Source organism: Mustela nigripes, chromosome 5 (genome assembly GCF_022355385.1).
Source record: "Mustela nigripes isolate SB6536 chromosome 5, MUSNIG.SB6536, whole genome shotgun sequence".
Lineage (NCBI taxonomy): Eukaryota > Metazoa > Chordata > Mammalia > Carnivora > Mustelidae > Mustela > Mustela nigripes.
Window position 1 is genome coordinate 23810505 of NC_081561.1, and position 22773 is coordinate 23833277.

At 41.3% G+C, this 22773-nt stretch overlaps 2 protein-coding genes and 1 pseudogene across 2 annotated transcripts; 2 read left to right on the plus strand and 1 right to left on the minus strand.

The window, feature by feature from the left end:
* The first annotated feature begins 586 nt into the window (after positions 1 to 586).
* On the plus strand, positions 587 to 1779 carry LOC132018539 (small ribosomal subunit protein uS17-like; annotated as a pseudogene).
* A 3935-nt stretch (positions 1780 to 5714) lies between these two features.
* Positions 5715 to 6098, minus strand: LOC132017147 (histone H2B type 1-A-like). Its single transcript, XM_059398952.1, has one exon. It carries the CDS (start codon positions 6096 to 6098, stop codon positions 5715 to 5717), a length of 384 nt encoding a protein of 127 aa, XP_059254935.1.
* Positions 6099 to 6348: 250 nt separating this feature from the next.
* LOC132017148 (histone H2A type 1-H-like) lies at positions 6349 to 6744 on the plus strand. The gene has a single exon (XM_059398953.1). It carries the CDS (start codon positions 6349 to 6351, stop codon positions 6742 to 6744), a length of 396 nt encoding a protein of 131 aa, XP_059254936.1.
* Positions 6745 to 22773: the final 16029 nt, after the last annotated feature.

The following is a 22773-nucleotide window of genomic DNA, read 5'->3' on the forward strand; positions in this document are numbered from 1 at the left end:
AGAGTTGCTGAAGGATATGAATTTCTTCATTCTCCAGTAGGAAACTGGAAATGTTTATTATTAGAAAAGCAAAGCCATTGGTGAAACTGTCTTTCCTTAGATCCAACTTGCAGGCCAAGAACCCAGCTTCAGGGACCTTGGTGGCACAAAGGACGGTGGAAAGGGTTCGCGATCTCCGAAGACTTTTAATGTCAGACAAGTTAAGAGCAAAGCTTTAGTCCAAAACCATCCACAGGAAAGCAGTGAAAACACAGGGGTTCCTGTTATTGTTTCAGGTTTTTAAAATGTGCTTTAAGAAGGGTACTGTCTGCCTGTTGCCGGCACCTCAGTCCCTGAGTAACATAGGACAGGCATGATGGAATTTTCTGAGGAAAGGGTCACAGCAGAGCTACCACTTGGCTTTAAATACAGTGAGGTTGGGGTTGGGAACTGGGGAGAGCAGATTCTGAAGGTGCACCCCTCCCTAAGCCCCTCTAGCTGTTTACTCCACCCCGACATTACCAGCAATAACTACCTGTTGGGATTTGCCCTGGAAGTAGGGAAGGTCTTCCCTCTCTCTTCCTAATTCTAGGGCTGTGGTGTTGTTATGCCACAGAGCAGAAAACATAAGGAGTGCCAGGAAGGTGAGGGCTGGAAAACGGACAGAGCACCCAAGCCCGTTGAGAGACCTGGATGCTGCCATTGCCCTCAAGCTACCATAATTTCTCTGAACCCAGAACAGCAGAAAGACCTCTGCTGGTGCAAGTCAAAAGAGAAACTTCCAAGCCCCATCTCGGATGGGACCGTGAGGTATGTGGGGCAAGGGAAACCCTCCTGGGGAGCGGGGCCACAACGAGCCAGACCAACGTAAGTCCTCACTCTACTGCCCCGGCAGGCCCGCATTGCTCTTCCTTGAGTGGAGGCCAGTCAGAGAAAGTGGCTGCATTTTGTTGTTACTCTTTGTGTTCCAAAAAAGATTTTAAAATTGTGTTTCTTTTTCCTCTGGTCTTCAAATATTTGCTCAATGAATGAACGTGTGTGTGTAAAAGGACAAGACCGAGGAGGTGCTTACTCTTCTTGTGTTTCCTTTCTCCTAGAGTGAGGTAGACATAAACCCAAGGTTTCAATTAGTTATGAATGAGGGAGATAATTAGGTGCCCCCAAAAGGCTTTCTGTGGTCTATAATTTAGTCTAAATTACTTCAGTCCAGCTTTTCCTCCGGTGACCAGGAAGACAGTGGACATTCAGAGTGAGCATGCCTACTCACAACAGCTAAAAATCTTTCAAACTAAGAAGGTCCTTCTTGGAGAAACTGGCAAGGAGAAGCTCCCATGATACTATAAGAACATCGGTCTGGGTTTCAAGGTGCCTAAGGAGGCCACTGAGGCTGCCTACATTGACAAGAAATGCCCCTTTACCAGCAATGTCGCCATCTGAGGGTGGATTGTGTTTGGCATGGTGACCAAGATGAAGATGGAGAGGACCATTAGTTATCCAGCAATACTGCTGCCACCACGTCTGAAAGCATAGCTACTCAGAGAAACACCATAAGATGTCCTATACCTGCCCTCCTGCTTTACAGATGCCCAGATCAGGAACATCATCACAGTGGACAAGTGCCAGTCCCTGAGTCAGACCACATACTTCACCATTCTCAAGGTCACCAAGCACACTGGCACCAAGAAACAATCTAGAGGTTCTGAGACTGGATGCTTGCCAATGCCAGACAAAACAGAGTTATTTTCCCCATTCATTAGTCAATCAATCAATCAATCAATCACTTCAGCCCAGATAGAATGATGGAAATTTTGTGTGCATCAATGTTAAGCTAAACCTTAGGAGCAATTTGTTAGTTTGTGATGTGTAATGGGTTCAGTTTTGTTCTGTTAAAGGATATATACAAGTCTTAACCCCTCATACCTATGAATGTGTTTGGAAATAGGGTATCATTAAGAGGTAATTAAGAATCTTGAGATGAGATCAATCTGGATTTAAGGTACCCTTATAAGGGAAAGGAGGAGGTCATCGCAGACATAGAGATGCAGAATGGAGGGCCATGTGAAGCCTGAGGTGGGCAGAAGGAGTAGGGGTGTCTTAAGCAGACTCCACGCTGAATGTGGAGACTGACATGGGGCTTGATCTCAGGACCCCAGATTATGACCTGAGCCAATACAATAGTTGGATGCTTAACCAACTCCACCACCCAGGTGCCCCCAAATATGAGCTTTAATAATAAAATAATGCCAGATTGAAACAGTTTTCAAAATATTTTAAAAATGTTTGATAGAGTAATATTTTAATATTTATATTTAATATTTAATAATTATATTTAATAGTGCTTTTAAATTTGCACTTGAAATAGCAAATAACAATGATAATACTTTGAGGTTCTCATGAGTATTAATATTTTGAGCGATCGGTAATTATGGTGAAGAGCTAGGAATATGGCTGTGATTTCCATTGGCAACAAAGCCACAGGTATGGCTAATGTGACTGGTCTGTTTGCTACGTAGTATTCATAACTGAAAAGAATGCTAAATTTCAGTTAATGGTTAGTGAAAACAAAAATTTTTCTCATTTAAGATTACTCTGCCAACTGAATGGAGAATGGATTTTATGGAAACAAGATTAAGAACAGTGAGGCTAGCTAGGGACAGTAATTTAGGTGTGAGATAGATGACAGGGACTGGACAAAAATGGCAGCAGTGGAGATGGGGAAAAGTAGCCAGATAACAAAAATATATGGGAAATAAAATCGATACATCTTGTAGATAGATTGAAGTGGAGACTGAACAAAAGAACTAACAAGGAAAAAATATCACATCTCTGGCTTGGACAACCACGTGAATGGGATGGCACCATGGCTACCATGAACCGTAAAATTGAAAACACTTGTCAAGAGAGACTGCAAACCCTTGTGGAGAGAATTTTGAGGTGGCTGTTAATGTCAGAATGGCGACGTTGAGAAAGCAGTTGAATTTACTGGTTTGGAATTCAAGGGGAGCCCTAGACTGCAGATATAAATCTGTGAGTCTGCCATAGGTGTTTAGAGCAAGGGGTGTGGTCTAGGCTACGTAGAGTGAGGTTAGTGTCCAATATGCTAGTCACTAGCGTTGGTGGTATAGTGGTGAGCATAGCTGCCTTCCAATATGCTAGTCACTAGCCATACGTAGTTACTGAGCACTTGAAATGTTGCAAGTCTGAACTAAGACATGCTATAAGTATAAAATACACATTGGATTTCATAGATCTAATTCTTTAAAATGAAAATTATCATAATTTTATCTTTATTACATGCTGAAATTATACATTTTTGGTATATTGGATTAACTAAAATATTTGATTAAACATAATTTAACTAATTTCCTTTTTCTACTTTAAATGTGGCTGCTGGAAAGTTTAAAGTGACATATATGGCCAATGTTTGTGTCTTGCATTATATTTCTGTTGGGCTTTTTGAAATTAAAAATGTATGCTCTGCTAAAGACCCTGCGTAAGAGAATGAAAAGACAGACCACAGATGGAGAAAATATTTGCAAATCATCTATATGATAAAGGACTTGTACCTAGACTATATTTTAAGAAATGCCTGAAACTCAACAGCAAGAAAATCAACCCAATTAAAAAATAGGCAAAAGATCTGGACAGACATCTCACCAAAAAGATCTACAGATGGTAAATAAGCATTTCAAAAGATCCTCAACATAACGGTTATTAGGGAAATGCAAATTAAAAACAATGAGCTATTACACACACCTATTATTAGAATGGCTAAATCCAAAACATGACATTGCCAAATACTGATGAGGGTTTGGAACAACAAGAATTCTCATTCAGTCCCTGCTTGTGAGAATGCTGAGCGGCACAGCTGCTTTGGAAGACAGTTTAACAGTTCCTTATAAAGCAAAACATACAGCCCAGCAATTGTGCTCCTGGTAATTTTTACCCAACTGTTTCAAAAGTTATGTCAACATAAAACCTGCACACAAATACTTACAACTTTACTTACAATGGCTAAAAAGTGGAAGCAACGAAGATCCCTTGAAGTATGTAAATGGAATTCAAGGAGAGCCCTAGACTGCAGATAGAGATCTGTGAGTCTACCATAGATTTTTAGACCAAGCACAGTTGGTCTATCCATACAATAGAGTTATTCAGTGGTAAAAAGAACCAAGATAGTAATCCACATAACAAAAATGGGTAAATCTTAAATACATGCTGCTAAGGGAAAGAACCAGCCTGAAAATCAAAACTCCTCAACTCGAGTTGATCAGGATTTGGGAGCTGTGCAGATATCTGCTGTTTTATAAGGTCTTATTAGGGCAGCTGGGACCCCTGAGTGGAGATGATGCCCCCTTCCCATACAATGTGGCATAGAGGTTCCATCTATTACCTCCTTCAAGGACTCCTGGCTAAGGCATTCAGAGGTTCTGCAAGGGCATGTGACACTTTTTTCCTATGAATTTTTACTATACATATTCAACTAAATGGCATTTCAGTTTGGTTTTTATTTTTATTTCTTATAAAGAAGATGTATATATATTACATCTTTCTAGAAAAGGAAGAAACTAGAAATTAAGAGTCAAACTGAGGATTCTAGCTGAACCACAGGTTTCTGGGAAGTAGTCATAATAATTTGAGTCCTTTTTTTTTTTTTTTGTCAATTTCCATGGCCTTTTTCACTGATTTTTTAAAATGCTTGTGGGCTCTCTCAGAAGAGTCCAGATAATTATGGCAGATTAGATCTTGTACCTAAAGTCCTCTGCTGTGATTACCGGGCATCCTATTTTGATAAATTCTGTATGACCCGATTTGGAACATCATGGTATTGAGCCCAGAAGTACATGGTACAAACACAATTTAATGATCCAATCACAATATAAAAAACAAGTGGCCCTATTATAACTTGTAATAAATGATGCAAAAAAAGAGTGAATTCATTAATGTTCCTCGTTTGCCAGTTGATTGGGGTTAGCCAATTATCGGGCTCCAGTGTGAATTAGTTGGCAAGGCAAAGTGTCCACATTCCTGTCAACCTGCTCTTGATATATAGCCCAGTTTAGAAACCACAATAAATGTTCGGATAAAATCAGACCAAGAAATTCTGGGCTTTGGGCCTCAAATATCAGCAGCTTATGGGCAGCTAGCCTGACACAAAGAATTTTTTCACACATCATAGCCAATGTAAAGAGGAAGCAAAACAGCTGTAACTAATGCTCCCATACTAGACAGTCTTAAGGTCTGTAAAGTTTGTTACAGCTCCAGGCTTTCACTGTTATCTGATACAAAGTACTTAAAACTAATATTTTTTAAATAAAGGGAAGCCATATTCCTTATGGCTCTCATGGCCCATGGAAGGATCTCCCTGAGGACACGGGATTACTGGAATTTTTTTCTGTTCAAAGGATTCCCTTCTCTGAATTTCTTCACCTAGATATAAAGTCTCACTGAAAATGCTGTAAATGCATAAAGAATCCAGTTAGGTGTTTAGTACTAAGATAGTCATGCAACCACTCCAGTGAGACCTCATTATTTCTCAAAAGATATTGTGTGAGCAAAGTGAACTTGGAAAAATGGACCAAGAAATCTATTTGCTTGTTACACCAGCAGTTTCCAAGTCAGAACACCTACCCACATACATTACAACTAAGACGAGCCTACAGTCTTTTGGAAAGTGTGGGTGGCTCTTAAAAGAGCCTTTGGGTTCTAAAGCTTGTCTAGTGACTGGAGTCATTTTACTTGGAGCTGGTGTACTTGGTGACGGCCTTGGTGCCCTCGGACACGGCGTGCTTGGCCAGCTCCCCGGGCAGCAGCAGGCGCACGGCCGTCTGGATCTCCCTGGACGTGATGGTCGAGCGCTTGTTGTAGTGCGCCAGGCGGGACGCCTCGCCCGCGATGCGCTCGAAGATGTCGTTGACGAACGAGTTCATGATGCCCATGGCCTTGGACGAGATGCCGGTGTCGGGGTGCACCTGCTTCAGCACCTTATAGATGTAAATGGAATAGCTCTCTTTGCGGCATCTCTTACGCTTTTTCCCTTCTTTTCTCTGAGTTTTTGTTACTGCTTTCTTGAAACCTTTCTTGGAAATGGTAGTGCCCTTCGAAGTCAGCTCTGGCATGGCTGGTAAATAGCTCCAATGTGGCCAACAACTGGCACTTGGAGAAGCCAAGTGTGGTATTTATAGGCGCAGCGCCCAATGACGCGTTGGGCGGCCAGCATCGGATTGGTCAATGGGTAGTGGCGTGTTTTTAAATTTGGTGATTCCAGGAACATCCTCTCATTGGTAGACTAATCGCCAATCAGATAAATAGGCCTGGTGCCTGGCCTAACGGAAATTCCCTCCGTTATCACACAGGTGTTCCTAAGCAATGACAGGTGGAGGCAAGCAGGGGGGCAAGGCGCGCGCCAAGGCCAAGACGCGCTCGTCGCGGGCGGGTCTGCAGTTCCCGGTGGGCCGCGTGCACCGCCTGCTCCGCAAGGGCAACTACTCGGAGCGGGTCGGGGCCGGCGCGCCCGTGTACCTGGCGGCCGTGCTCGAGTACCTGACGGCCGAGATCCTGGAGCTGGCGGGCAACGCGGCGCGCGACAACAAGAAGACGCGCATCATCCCGCGCCACCTGCAGCTGGCCATCCGCAACGACGAGGAGCTCAACAAGCTGCTGGGCCGCGTCACCATCGCGCAGGGCGGCGTGCTGCCCAACATCCAGGCCGTGCTGCTGCCCAAGAAGACCGAGAGCCACCCTCATAAAGTCCAGTCCAAGTAATACCTCAGAAGCAGTAAAGCTTTGTGAGTGAAAACAAATCCAAACTGAACCAAAAGCTCTTTCCAGAGCCACTCACATTTTCTGAGAAAGAGCTTAGATTTACAAAAAAGTTAACGAAGAACAGTAATGGATTCACCTGCAATAAATAAGGATTTAGTTGACCACAACTCTTTTTAACAGGACGTGGAAAACTATCTAGTTAATGGTGACCGAGACCTCTGAAGCAGTTTGCCTTAACGTGCAGTGACTTTTCCAACGGAACTGTTTTAGCCCTCCAGAGGACACAGAATAGCCATCTGGCAGGCTCTTGGGGGCAGAAGTGCCTCTCCTTGGCAAAGGAGCAAACTTAGATTAGGGCTGTTGTGACAGCAACAAACTTAGCACCAAACAAGGGGTATGATTGGTCTTTTGAGCCTTTGTGGATTATCAGAACATTGTGACTCAGCAACTTGAGGTCATTAACCCAATTCCACCCTCTGCTCCAAGAATCCATAAGAGGGCAGTGAGATAGGCTGCTCTGTCACTTACGGTTTCATCTCTTGTCCCATGAGTCCTCTAAAATCCTGAAATTTATCAGAACTGGACCACATTGAACATTCTACCTAGTAGAAATAAAACTGACATGTGACTACCTTCCCATCTTAAATATACATTCTTACACAGTCCAACTAAACTCACCAGTATGTTAATCAACCAATAATATATGACCATCATATAAGAATGGCACCCAAATAACACAATGCTGGAAATAAGAACCAAATTTGTTGCCTTCACTGGAATATAACAATATTATTAGATCTCTGACCATTTTCTCTTTAAAATCTAGCAGGAAAACTTGGGATTCCCCGATGAATCTCCTCTCCCTTTGTTATCAGAGACAAATTAAATCCTACATGATATAAGTAATTTTATTCCTAACACCTTTCTTTTGATTTTCCTTAATCGCAGCCATTCAGGTTCTGCTTAGATTCTAGGCTGCTGTCTGTGTTCTTTCTGGGCAATTTAGGATCTTGTATTATCTTAAGGGCCCAGGTGGGGCCTAAATCCAGTAATAACTGGTTATAAGAAACCAAAGAGAAGACACAGAGAAGGGAAGATCATGTGAAAGTCGAAGGCAGTTGTTAGAAGTGATATGGCTACAAACCAAGGGACACTAAAGATTCCTGGAAGCCACCAGAAAAGAGGAGGGAAGCATGGGACAAATTCTCTCCCTAAGCACCCAGAAGGAACCAGTTCTGTTACACTTGAATTTGACTTCTTCCTGTCAGAAATATACAAGAATAAACTTCTGTTTTAAACCCCCAGTTTGTGATTTGTTATAGCAGCCATAAGAAACTAATATTCTCTTTTAAGAGAATGCAAAGACAAGCTATAGACTCAAAGAAAATAGCTGCAAAGCACATATTTTACAAAGAACTAGTACTTAGGATATATAAAGAACTCCCAAAACTTAACAGTAAGAAACTAGTCAACAATCCATTTAGAAAATGGATGAAAACATAAATGGATTTCACCAAAAAAGATATACAGATGGCAAATAAGCACATAAAAAGGTGTTCAATATCATATGTCATTAGGTAATTTAAAATTAAAACCACAATGAGATGCCATTATACACTGAGCCCAATGACCAAAATCCAAAACACTGACACCACCAAATGCTGGCTAGGAGCTGAAGTAATGGTACAACATTACAGTGCTGGTTGTAGTGAAAAATGGGACAGCCACTTTGAAAAACACAGTTGGTTATAAAAGTAAACATTAGCTTAATATTTGATCCAGCAATTGTGATATATCTATCTAAGATTATGTGTGTGTGTGTGTATGTGTATGTATACCTCCCAAATATTTATAGCAGTTTTATTCACAATTCAGTTCAATAGATGACTGGATAAATAAACTATGGTACATCCAATCCATACAAGGAAGTTTTATTCAGCGATAAAAAGAAAGGAGCTATCAAGCCATGAAAAGGTAGCAGGAATCTTCAAAGCATACTGCTAAGTGAAGGAGCCGGTCTGAAAAGACGATGTACTACATTAGTCTAATAACATCCTGGGAAAGGCAAACTGTAAGAACAGTAAGAAAGACTAGTGGTTGTCAGGATTTGGTGGAAGAGATGAAGCATGGAGGACCTTCAGGACAAGGAAACCATTCTCTGTAATACTATATGGTGGGTACATGACATTATGCAGTAGTCAAAACCCCCAGAACTAACAGCACAGCACAGGGTGAATGCTAATGTAAATTATGGATTTTCACGAGTAATAATATACCAATAGAGAATCATTAATTGTAAAAATGTGCCACACTAACACAGTGGCAGAGGAAGTATATTAAGTATATGCACTTTTTTTTTTTTAAAGATTTTATTTATTTATTTGACAGAGATCACAAGTAGGCAGAGAGGCAGGCAGAGAGAGAGGAGGAAGCAGGCTCCCCGCTGAGCAGAGAGCCCAAAGCGGGGCTTGATCCCAGGACCCGGAGATCATGACCTGAGCAGAAGGCAGAGGCTTTAACCCACTGAGCCACCCAGGTGCCCCGGTATATGCACTTTCTACTCAATTTTTCTGTCAACTTGAAACTGCCTTTAAAAATAAAGTCCATTTTTAATTTTTTAAAAAGATTTATTTATTTGAGAGAGTGTGTGAGAGAGAGATCATGAGAGGGGAGGGATAGTGGGAGAAGCAGACTCCCCACAGCAAAGAGGTGAATGCGGGACTCCATCCCAGGACCCTGAGATCATGACCTGAGTGGAAGGCAGATGCTTAACAACTGAGCCACCCAGATGCCCACAAAGTCTATTCTTTAAAAAACAAAACTCCAAAAGATTACCTACTATATAATTCATTTTACATAACATTCTTGAAATGACATAAAGAAACAGAAACTGTATTAGTGGCCCAAGAGGAGTGTGGATGACAGAGAAGTGTCTGTGCTATAAAAAGGAAAATATGAGGGATCCTTGCCATTACAGATTGCCATGTTGATTATCTCAATGTCAACATCCTGGTGGTGATACTGTACCAAGTTTTGCAAGATGTACATTTTGGGGAAACTGAGTAAATGCTACATGGTTTCTGTAATATTTTTTACAATTGCATGTGAATCTACAATATCTCAAAATAAAGTTTACTTAAAAAATTTTGGGGGGCACCTGGGTGGCTCAGTTGTTAAGCATCTGCCTTTGGCTCAGGTCATGATTCCAGGGTCCTGGGATTGAGCCCCATATTCTGCTAAGCGGAAAGCCTGCTTCTCCCTCTCCTACTCCCCTTGCTTGTGTCCCTCATCCTGTCAAATAAATAAATAAATAAATAAATAAATAAATTTTTTATAAGATGCGGTTGAAGTCATACTGAGAGGGAAACCTAGCACTAAATGGTCATATTGGAAGAGGAGAAAGTTCTCAAATCATTACTACAAACTTCCACATAAAGGTATAGAAAAAGAAGAGCAAAATAAGTTCAGTGCAAGAAGAAAGAAAGACAAGAAAAGAACTCAGGGAGGGCACCTGAGTGGCACAGTCAGTTAAGCATCTGACTCTTGGTTTTAGCTCAGGTCGTAATCTCAAGAGTCAAAGAGATCCAGTCCCGAGCTGGGCTCCATGCTCAGCACGGAGTCTGCTTGAGTTTTTCTCTCCCTCTCCCTCTGTCCCTCCTGCTCTTGCTCTCTCTTTAAAATCAATCAATCAAAAAAGAAAAAAAAAAGAGAGAGAGAGAACTCAATGAGATTAAAAACAAACAAAAAAAAATAGAAAAACCATGGCAACAATGTTTTTTAAAAAAATCAATACAATTGAGAAACTCTATCAAGACTGACAATAAAAGAGAGAAATTACAAATCTCAGAAATAAAACGGGTATATAACAGATCATTAAAATGATAATAAGGGAATACTGTAGGCAACCACAAACTAGAAGAAGAATTCATCCAAGACAAATTAGAAAAATGGAATATTCTTATAAATTTAAAGAAATGGAAATAATAACAAAAACCTTCTCTCAGATAAGATCTATAGACCTAGATGGTTTTAATAAAGAATTCTACCAAATGTTTAAAGAAGAAAAGCACTGATTTTTATACAATCTCTTCCAGAAAAATTAAAGAAAAAATAATTCCCAACTCAATTTATGATTCTAAAATTAGCTCAATACTAAAATCATATAAAAACAGTATAAAATAAAACTACAAATCAATATCCCTATGAACATAGGAAAGAAACAATAATAGCAAACAAGTCCAACAGTGTATAAAGATCAAGGAATGCAAGACAGGCTCAATATTCAAAATTAATGTAATCTACCATATTGACGGTATAAAGAAGAACACTATAACCATAGTAATGAATGCAGAGAAAATGTTTGACAAAATTCACTATCCTTTCCTGACTAAAAACTCTCAACAGAGTAGTAATAGAATTTTCTGAGTGTGATAAAGGACCTCTACAAGTATCCAACAGATAACATCATATTAATGAAAAGAGAGTCAGTGCTTCCCCATAAGATCAGGAACAAGGCAAAGATATTCATTATCACCATTACATTCAACTTCTGAAGTCTTTCATAGAGCACAAAAGAAATTAAAGGCACATGGATTTGAAAAGAATAAATAAAGCTCTTATTTGAAGATGATGGGATTGTCCATGTGGAAAATCACAAAGACCCTACAAAACAAAACAAAACAAAAAACCAAAACCAAAACTCCTAAAACTTAATAACTGAAATGTAAAAGAACTATAATATCAAAGAGTTTTGAAAAGAAAGAATAAAGTGGGAGGAATCCCTCTTCCCAGGTTCAAAGGTTATTATATATTGTGGTGATCAAGACTGTGTGGTAATAGGAAAAGGATAGATAAATAGATTAATGGACCAAAACAGAGAACCCACAAATAGTCCCACACAAGTAGGGCTACCTAGCTTTTGACACTGATGATAAAGAAATTTAAGGGAGGAAGAATAACGTTTTAAACAAACGATGCCAGACCAATAGGCAAAAGTAGGAAACTCAACCTAAGCCTCACACCTTTCACAAAAATTCGCTTAAACCTGATGGTAGATTCAACTATAAAATGTAAAACCATGAACCTTTTAGAAAGGAAGACAAATCTTTGGGATCTAGAGCTACACAAAAAGTTCTTAAACATGAAACCAAAACCATCCAGGAGAGAAAAAAAATTGGTAAATGTCATCAAAAGCAAAAATGTTTGTTTTTTGAGAGTCCTGTAAAAATTAAAACGACAAGCTATAGACATACAGAATATATCTGCAAACTATAAATATGACAAATCTACATTTAGGATATATAAAAACTTTTCCAAGCTCAATAGTAAAAAACAAACAAACAAACAAAAACAAAAACTATCCCATTTAAAAAATGGGCAAAATCACTAAGGGACATTTCACAGAAATTAATAAACATTAATAACCACTAGGGATATGCAAATTAAGACTCTGATGAGATATCAATATATACCTATGAGGCAACTAAAATAAAGAATAGTGACATTGATTGCTGGCATAAATGTAGAGAAATTCCATGTCTCATACATTGCTAGTGAGAAAAAATGTTATCGTCACTTTGGCAAATTTCTTGGCAGTGTCTTAAATTACGAAAGGAATTTCTTAAAATGCGAAAGGTATTACCATATGATCCCATACTCCCGGTACAGAGCACTCATCCCAGTGAAATGAAAACTGACGTTTACACAAAGACCTCTGTGTTCACAGCAGGGTTTTGGTGGTTTATTTTTGTTTAATCCGTAATAGTTGGAAAAGCTAGGATGTCCTTTAAAAGGTGAATGTTAAACAGCTGTTATTTATCCCTACCACGGAATACCTATGGAGCAACAAAAAGGAAGAGCTACTGACACATGCAACGACCTGAATGTACCTCTGCGGAATTCTGCAGAGTAAAAATACGGTAGGATTTCATTTACAGGACATTTCAAAACCGAATTATTGAGTGTATATTAATTCTCACTTCCAGCTGGTGTCCTTGGTGGACATTATACAGGAAATAGCCATCTGATGAAAACTTCAAGGTCTGAAGAAAGCCTCTGCTTCCAGTGAGACTGCCCAACAGGTCCGCAGGACCGCAGAAGAAGCGCGTCTCCACCAATCGCCCAGGTTCCCCAGGAGAAACAACGCCCAGGACCATTGCTGAACTTCAGGACCACGCTGCTTTACCACCTCGCCCAACAACAAAACTCCTGTTTACGGTCCTCACATTCTCACCGCCTTCCCTAGAGACTCAGGAAAACCCCTTAGACGATCAACCACTGGAACATGACTCGGTCTCTAACAAAGACTGATGGCTTTCCGGGACTTGGAGTAAGGGGCTCCTTTACAGTCCGTGTATTCAAATAAGTTTGACATAGTCATGTCTGATTGGATGAACGGTAATAACAGACAGTAGGTCAAAGCCAAACAGCCCCGTTCCACTCTCTGGTTGGACAGTTGCCTAGACGACCTCAGCCAATCAGAACATGCCCCAGTGCAGTGGCCGGAGGAGGATCCTTCCCTTTAGTTGTGCCTGAAGTGCTCTTATTTCTGTTCCCTGTTTTTGAAGGTGGGAAGAAGCAAGTAGGCCAGGCTGAGCGCAGATGCACCGTGTTTCCTCCGGGGCTGGCAAGCGGCGAGCCCGTGGCGGGGAAGGTGGACTCATGAGCTGGCCGACCTGGGAGCTGCGAGCCCAGCGCTGGGCAGGGCGGGCAGTCAGTCCATCATTCAGGAACACCAAGGGCCACCACCACAGAGGCAAGTGCGACCCAAGTCTTCATTTAGTAAAAGCCCAAGGACTAATATGCACTCCTGGGAAAGGACACAATAGCAAAGCAAACGTCAAAGTCTCTTTTTCAAAGGTGTCTACCCAATTTCAGAGAGTGAGCTGTGGCCAGATTTCCCAAGAACCATATATATTTCCATAAATCAACCCACTTAATTATGTTTTCTTGATAAGTTTCCTGTAAGTTACTCTGCGAGAAAGGGTTTTACTTAAAACTTCGATTGTCATTAGATTTTTAAATCCTATCCTAACCTTTCCCATTTAAAACAAAAACAAAAACAAAAAACAACTCTAGGTGCCCACTAAGTTGATTTCAAGGCAGGGTAGGGCACTGAGTTGAAAAACTCTGGGACAGTCAGTGCCAAAAGAGAAGTGCCCATCCCCCAACCTTACAGCCAGTGGAACTACTGTCTGGGGTCCTGGGTCACAGTTACCCCAAAGGTGGAAACACAGCCTGAGCTGATCTAATGAGAGAACTTCCTGAGATTTTCAGCTCTGCCCCTTGAACACACTTTTTCTTTCTTTTAAGAAGTTGTGAATAAGGCTCTGGAGCTGCTGAGGAAGGTCTCCTGGCTCTCAGAAAAGATTGAAAACTGAAATGAAAGGGAACAAGAAAAATGGGTTTGGGACGTCTGGGGTGAAGGAGAGAGAGAGCAGCCTTGACACCCAATCTCAGCCGCTGTGTTCCAAAGGCCCTTAAATTTTGAGCTGCCACACACTACTTAGCACTAAATCTCCCCTTTGCTTTTGGCCCTTCTTTTAAAAAATACTATTCAGTTTGACTTCTGTCACTTGCAAGAGACTGTATCTGACAAATCAAAGCCAAAACTAACTCTGCCCATGAGAAGTTCTACCCACCATGTGCTACCATAACAGAAAATTGTGCATCTGCCCTTAATTCTGTCCCTCCTCTTTTGTAACAATAATGCTGAGTCTTTGCTCTTCACCCTTACATTTCACTCAAAGAGAGGTGAAAATCAGAGTGGGAGAGAGAGGAATCTGGTACATTGAACCCAATCAAAACTTTAAAGTAAATGGCTGAAGCAGAAAGTACTCACACAGAGTCTCAGGCTATGACTGATTTTCCTACACTGGGTGTTAAGAAAAAAGAAATGACTCTTGCTTTGATCTCCAAGCTAACATTAGAAGAATGCTGAGGTAGTTGGATGAAGAGGAAGGAAAATATGGAAATTTTAAGGGAAACTTTTCTTTTCTAATAGGTGGCATTATGGCTAACCCCCACCATGAATGTACCTTAATTCAAAAATATTTCTAAAAAATTCTAGCCATTATCTAAGCCTCCAGCAAGTTGCAATCACTAATCACAGATCACCATAATGAATATATGATAAAGAAAATGTTTGAAATATTGCAAAAATTACCAAAATGGAGATACAAAGTGAGTAAATGCTAATAGAAAAATGGCACCAATAGACATGCTCCACACAGGGTTGCCACAAACCTTAAATTTGTAAAAAACAAAACAAAACAAAACGAACCACAGTATCTGTGAAGTAGAATAAAGTGAAGCAGGATAAAATGATGTATGTCTAAACGATGAAACTGAGTAAAGGAAACCTCATTTAAAAATGGAGTCAGGAGGCCATAAGTGGGAACTCTGATGTTTTATTTCTTCTGCTCCACTGCATTCCCAACAGGAAGAAGCATACTTTACTACTGGGATAGGGGGAAGGAAGACCTTCTCCTTGCCCAGCAACAAGTTCAGCCAATAAGAAAATACCACAACTCAGCCAGTGAGATGCTGTCACCACCCTGAACTCTAACTTTCCTCCAGTGGGCTTTCTTTCCTTTAAAGTAACCCCTTCCAACCTCTTCCTTTTCTCTACCCAGTAATGTTCCTTTCCTTTGATCTCCGGACTTGCCTATGGTTTGCCAGAGCTTGTGTGTCCCAAATTGTAATTCCTCTGCTATTCCCAAATAAATCCATTTCTCCAGTAAAATAACTGGCTGTTTTACTTTTAAAGTTGACAAAACCATATATTTGAGAGTGGCCCCTAAGTGAAACACACAAGAAAGAACAAGGAGAGGCAAAAGAATACTTTTAACACTCACTTTTTCTTTGGCTTCAAATCCCAATACGATTCCTGAGAGAGGCCAGATCATGGGAAGAACTTCTTTTCCCTGCACTAGAGAAAACAGAGAGGAAATAAAATCTGCTTATTATTCCTGTTACAGACTTTCCTAAGTTGAAGGATTTTCTCCAGGCTCCAAATCCTTGTATCTCAGACCTATGGAATAACAATCATTTAAGTAGCAAAAAGAGATAATATGGCCTCTTTCCAGAAGGGACTGACTCAGGGTTCACAATACTCTGCTCCTGTGGCTGAAAAATCTTTAAAACCAAAATGCATGGGCGTCATGGAGGCATTTAACTGGTTTTTCTCCTTAGAGCTCCTTTTATTAGAGAAACTATCTCTCCCATACCTATTCCAGCTAACAAATCCTCAGAGGCTTTCCAGAAACAGTGCCTTTGCACAAGACTGCTTTGGCAGAGCTAAAAAACATGCCTGGAAATAAATTCACATGTTTGACTTAAAGACAGAGGGAATCACTCATGAGCACATTTTGCAGCCCTAAAAATAAGTACAATTAATGTAATCAACCTGGTAAACTCAAGTGTTTATCACATCTGCAAATAATAAATTCAACAAAAAGATGCATCAGGTCTTATCAAAGGAACTGTGTGAATCGCAGCCATTACAAACAAGGAAGACAGTTAATCACAGCATGTACTCTGGAAACTTAGCTGTTTCGAGAACACTTTGGCTTCTGATGATCTTTAAGTAGCTTATCGGCAGCTGGAGGTCTTGAGAACTGCCTCCTGGGGTTCCTCCCAGAACACAAGGATGATTCAATACTAGTATATCCATAAAGATGATTCACTGACTTTAGTGAATCAATACTGCTACAGCACTAAATTCCTAACAATGGTTACTAAAAATACATTTGGCAGTGCTTGCTCTAACTACTTTAAAGTTAAAAACCCTTAATAAACTGGGGATAATGGGATAAATTCTAAAAATTATTGAATGGACTAAAAAAACCCAAGTGTCATATATTTAATAGTGAAATAACATTTTTATTGTCGTCAATGAATCTGCAAAAAACAGTCCTTGTCACCACCATATGTCCCGTTGCAGAATATTAGACACAATTATTTTTTTTAATTTATTTTTATTTTTGGCATAACAGTATTCATTATTTTTTCACCACACCCAGTGCTCCATGCAATCTGTGCCCTCTCTAATACCCACCACCTGGTACCCCAACCTCCCACCCACCCGCCAATTCAAACCCCTTAGATTAAATGTTTTTTAGAGTCCATAGTCTCTCATGGTTCACCTCCCCTTCTAATTTCCTGCAACTCCCTTCTCCTCTCTAACTCCCCATGTCCTCCATGCTATTCGTTATGCTCCACAAATAAGTGAAACCATATGATAATTGACTCTCTCTGCTTGACTGATTTCACTCAGCGTAATCTCTTTCAGTCCCGTCCATGTTGCTACAAAAGTTGGGTATTCATCCTTTCTGATGGAGGCATTATACTCCATCGTGTATATGGGCCACATCTTCCTTATCCATTCATTAGACACAATTATTAAGTAAAGCATGTAACCTTGTCAACTCTAAGACAATATCACACTTTCCCATGACTTACCTGTATACCTAGTGTGGTAGCCAGCTTCCAAGATGGCGGCGCTCCTTTGGCAATCAGGTCACAATAGATACAGCAGCTTCTTCTAGACAGAAAGCGTCAGAACATAGCAACTGCCTGATTCCCAGCAAAATACTGACGATATGAAGAGATACTTCCATTTATCCCAACTTTCATAAATTCAGAGTACTCTATAAAAACAATCTTTGATTTGGAAGGACAAGGGCGTCCCAAAGCTGTTCACTGAGACTATCATCAAGAGAGGAACTCCTGATGCCCATGGCACAGAGGATGCAGGTAGGAAGTGAGCCCACCCCACAGGGTCTTGAGCAGCATCCTTTTTGGTTAGGGCATTTGTGGAGCTACCCTACAGTAACAGAGCAAAGTACTGTACCAAAGTACTTTTGGAATCATAACAACAAAACAATGGTCGAGAAGGAAAAATAAGTATGTAGGTAATAGTGGCTGTATGGGGAACCTTATTTTAGGGCTTTTCTTTCAGTGATGTAAGAAGCTGGGCTTATAGGGTGATGGGATTAGCAGCAATAGAAGGAGGTGCATCAACTTTCAGCCTTCAGCTCAACTGGCTCATGGCAGAGTACCCCACAAGGTGGTACATAGCAGGCTGTTGCTGGGAATCAGTCAGTTGCTATATTCTGACACTCTCTGACTAAAAGACTTACTATTACAACCTGGTCGTCAAAGGCGGGCCACCATCTCAGAAGCTGGCTACCACACTACCACACTAGAAGTTGGCTACATGACAAGTACCACCTTACCTCCAAGGCTATATAATTTCTCCAAGTATCTCCTGGTCAGGAGTAACCTTCCAAGAAACTTAGTATATACTAACATGGGGAAATGTATAACAGGGGACTTATAATACCTAACCAAAATATTTCCTTTTGATTTATCACCAACAGTATTGAGAACCTAGAGGTTGTCCTTATTCTTGTTTTATTCATTATTCTTCTCCATAAAAATTAATTTTGCTCTGGCATGTGGCTTTTGAGACAATGGTCAAATGAATTATATGACTATTTTGCTCTAGAATGTAACAACTCTGTCTTGTAATTTTGATATACTGGTCATCAACTTGCAAGTTTGAGAAAGAATCTATATTTAAATGGTCTTAGATTTATGTACATAAAATGTACTTCCTATTAAAAAAAAAGTAAAAGATTAGTGATTTGAAGAGAAGGCAAAGCACAGAAAAAGCAAAACCTTACAAGTGGTTAAGAAGAATCATGAAACCACAGGAGACAGTACTGTGATTATAGTTAATCACACTTGGCCCTAAGGCTACAGTGACTATAGGATCACCTAATAAATGCCACATTACTGATATTTTTCCTTAATGAGGTTTCAATTTTTGCTCTGTCAAAAAGAATCCATTTTATTAAAAATCCAAAATTGTTTTTTCAAGGTATATGTAGTTTCTCTGACATAATCTCGTTTGAGAGGGAAGTGATTAGGGAGCAGAGCAGGGGTAGGACTGATATGTAAGACCAGCAGCTACAAAGACTTCTCAATTAAGCTAAAAGAAGGGGAGGAATTTGTTTTGTAACTAGAAGATCGGAAACAATTTAAATGCCTGTGCTTTTTAACAAAGACAAAAATGTTGATTCATCGGGATGCCTGGGTGGCTCAGTGAGTTAAGCCTCTGCCTTCGGCTCAGGTCATGATCCCAGAGTCCTGGGATCGAGCCCCGCGTCGGGCTCTCTGCTCGGCAGGGAGCCTGCTTCCTCCTCTCTCTCTCTGCCTGCCTCTCTGCCTACTTGTGATCTCTGTCTGTCAAATAAATAAATAAAATCTTTAAATATATATATATATATTTCCTACATTAAAGATTTGATGCCAACTCTGGGAGAACATTAAATAATGAGCATGTAAGGCCAACCTGAGGAGAGAACAGAAGGCAAGCTGAGGACAAAGCAGAAGCTGACCCCCTGCAACTGCCCCTCCCCCCCACCGTGGGACATATGTGACGGTCTTTCAGGAATCTCCCAACTATCTTAGTGGTAATACCTTGCTAGAGGGGGAAAAAGAACCTTAACTTGACAATGGCAAAGCCTCCAGTATCTTGTAGGTCCTCTTTAGCATACGGAAGTCCTTTTGATGAACCATGAGAGACTATGGACTCTGAAAAACAATCTGAGGGTTTTGAAGGGGGGGGGGTGGGAGGTCGGGGTACCAGGTGGTGGGTATTAGAGAGGGTACGGATTGCAAGGAGCACTGGGTGTGGTGCAAAAATAATGAATACTGTTATGCTGAAAATAAAAAATAAATTAAAAAAAAAAAAAGAAAACCTCTCTTTTCCTTGCCTCCCCCAACCCCATAGTATATCATCAGCCACCCCTCACAACCCTGGGGCAGCAGCTGTTTCTGGCTGGGGTCCTGTCCCCGGCGCTTCAATAAACCACCATTTTGCACCAAAGACAGCTCAAGAATTCTTTCTTGGCCGTTGCCTCTGGACTTCACCCCACTGAACCTCACCTATATTCCCAAACCCCATCAAACCTCTGATCCAAAAGGTTCAATATCCGGTAATAGGCAAAAGTACAAGTCAACGGTTGTATCAGTCCCTCCAGTCAAGAGAGAGAAACCACACAGTGAACTGAATGAGGAAAGTTTCACATGAAGAATTACTCTCTCAACGCCCGGGAGAAAGGAGGGGGTGGCTAGTGAGAAGTAAGAGCTCAAAGTATCAGAGGAAGGGCATAGGGTGTAAGAGTGGGTTAGTATAAGAATAGCCATCTTGAAGGCAGGGAAGCCATTTTACTGAGCATCCCTAACCAGCCCACAGGGCGTACGTGACTTGAGACAAGAGAAAGTAGCTAAACCCTAAGAAAACAACTTAATCATATACTACCAGGGCGGTTAAGTGAAGGCTCTACAGGGACCAAATGTTAAAGAAAAACAAATAGTTAACTTGCAGAGATCGCAATCCTGCAAGACAGGAGTCTCCCTTGGTTTGCAAATATCCTGGTGATTTACAACAAAAAGGCCATCTCTTCAATGGCCCAATTTCCAGAGACAAATGGCTCAGTGCCTCGAGGCCAAAGGTCGCCCTCCCCACCACAAAACTGTAGGAGGCTGAGGCAGAAGGAAATGTAATTAAGGTGAAAATTCTTCTAAACCTAAATCTCACTTAACCGCTAGGGTGACGCTGGGGTGGCAAAAGGTTAAACAAAGTTAAACTGTCAAAGTGGGACGCAAGAGATGTACGTAGCTATGAAAAAGTGCCTTGAAAACGCTATATAAACCCTTGGCTTTGAGTGCTCGGGGTCCTTGTTGAAACCCGCTGCGCTGGGTGGATACTTGGACCCCAGCTAGCTGGAAATAAACCTCGCTGTGTGACTTGCATTATCGAGAGTGTTCTCTGTCTAATTGAGGGGTGGTCGACTCCAGACCCTAACAAGGGAAGGGCCCACTGCCACCCCTGGGGCTGGAGAAAAGACCAAGCACGGGGATCCGGACTTACTAGGGAGGGTGCCTGTGGAGCTCACTGGGTTGCAGAGAAGCTTCAAGAACTTGGCACTTGCCAGAATGGCTGAAAACGCAGGCCCTGGGGTAAGAGGGAAAATGCCCTCCACCCTCTGCCCCCAGGGTATGAGGGAAAGCTCCCCACCTGGAAAGTTCTGCTGATGGCCTGAGAGAGCCACGTTCATGAGATGTGCTGCTCCACATCTCTCTGGAGAAGCTCAGGGTAGCCCTGGAGTATGGTTGGGAGGGAGTGGTGATTGGAAGGGGGGAGTGCACAGCCACATCCAGCAAGCAAATGCTTCTCCTCTAGGGTGTCTCTCCAGTACCCCCATCTGATGAGGCTTTGGTATCAGCTGACAAAACCCTAACATTTAACAAGGGCCAAGTCCACTGCCCAGAGCAGGCCAATGGGAATTGTCTCCATTACTAACACCAGGTAGGTGGGCCCCTCTGAGGACAAGTGCAGGGAAAGCTCAGAGCACTCCTGCCATCATCTCCAGGGGTCCCTCCTTCGAGTTCCCTCCACTGCAGCTCAGAATGACCCAAGGAGCTGAGACCACAGTTCAACCCCACGTATTGATGACAAAGGCGTCTCGGTTATCGTCCTGTTACTTTTATAAAGCTGCTCAGAACTGAACATGAATTCAACTAGTTTACTTACAAATCCACTCTACAGAAATAGAAGCAACATTCTACCCTTACCCTAGAGGAAACCATACTCCATACTCCGTTCCCCTGGCCGTCCCACATCACCAGCATTACGGAGTAATTACAAGCCAAATTCAAAAGCTATAATGCAGTAAGAGAGCCACAGTGTTGTGTCTTTCCAATTGTATTTACTAACTCAGTTGAGAATTGAGAGCTCATAACTCTCAATTTATTGTTTATTGACATAAAAATTAAGATGCCTACAACAAAATGTCCTCTTCTTATTGCTGGTCACACCAAGCCACAGCTACTCTGATGCGCAAACTAAAAAAAATACATCTGTTCACCTGCTCAGAGAGACAAAAAGCTTTTCTCTCTTGGCCTATACTCTAGATGGTAAAAACAAAACAAAACAAACCAGACAAAACAATAGAACAAACAAGAAACCCTCCTAATGAATAACTACAGAGTTCTACAGGCTTTAGTTTTATTTTATTTATTTATTTATTTATATATATTTTTAAAAGATTTTATTTATTTATTTGTCAAAGAGAGAGCGAGAGCGAGCACAAGCAGACAGAGTGGAAGGCAGAGTCAGAGGGAGAAGCAGGCTCCCTGCAGAGCAAGGAGCCTGATGTGGGACTCAATCCCAGGATGCTGGGATCATGACCTGAGCCGAAGGCAGCTGCTCAACCAACTGAGCCACCCAGGTGTCCCCAGGCTTTAGTTTTAGATTCACATATATGCTATTTACGTAAGTCCATAAAAGTGGTCTCAGGTTGGTAGTACTTAGAAGCAAACACAAAAATCTCTCCGGAAGAATAATCCCTCAACCCCCTGACAAGATTTCCTTGAGTAAAGTTTATTAACTGTGAGGCCACAATCTGGAATTACACAATACATCCAGAAACACTCCAGCATGAGCAAGGGCCAGGTGAACACAAACAAGATAGAACATCCTTCCCCAGAACTTTGGATAAGAGGACAGCGTAAGAAGTTTGACAAATGAAGAAAACAGCGCATAAGAAAGCACAGTAAGGACCTGACAGATATGGGGAAAAGGCAGAAGGAGCAAATAAAACAAAACAAAACAAAAAAGAGTCACTGAAAATAAAAGTCAGTAAAAAAATGTGAGTTTTGTGCCAGATTAGACACTGCCCACAGAGTAGAGCTATAAGCCCTGAGGAAAGATATTCTGGGGGCACTGCTGTCCTCCATATCACCTGCAGAAGCCCCATCAGGAACCATACACCAGTTCTTGAAATAGCTACCTACATGATTTCAGATTTCTTTGAACTAGCAACGACCAACGTGTGTTCCCTCTGTTTGCAGCTGCCTTTCTGTGTTCTAGCCTCACACACTGGGTGTGTGTTGAACAGAAGACAAATTCATTCATGGCTTTTGGGAACAAGAGAAGCAACTTCCTGTCCTGTGCTG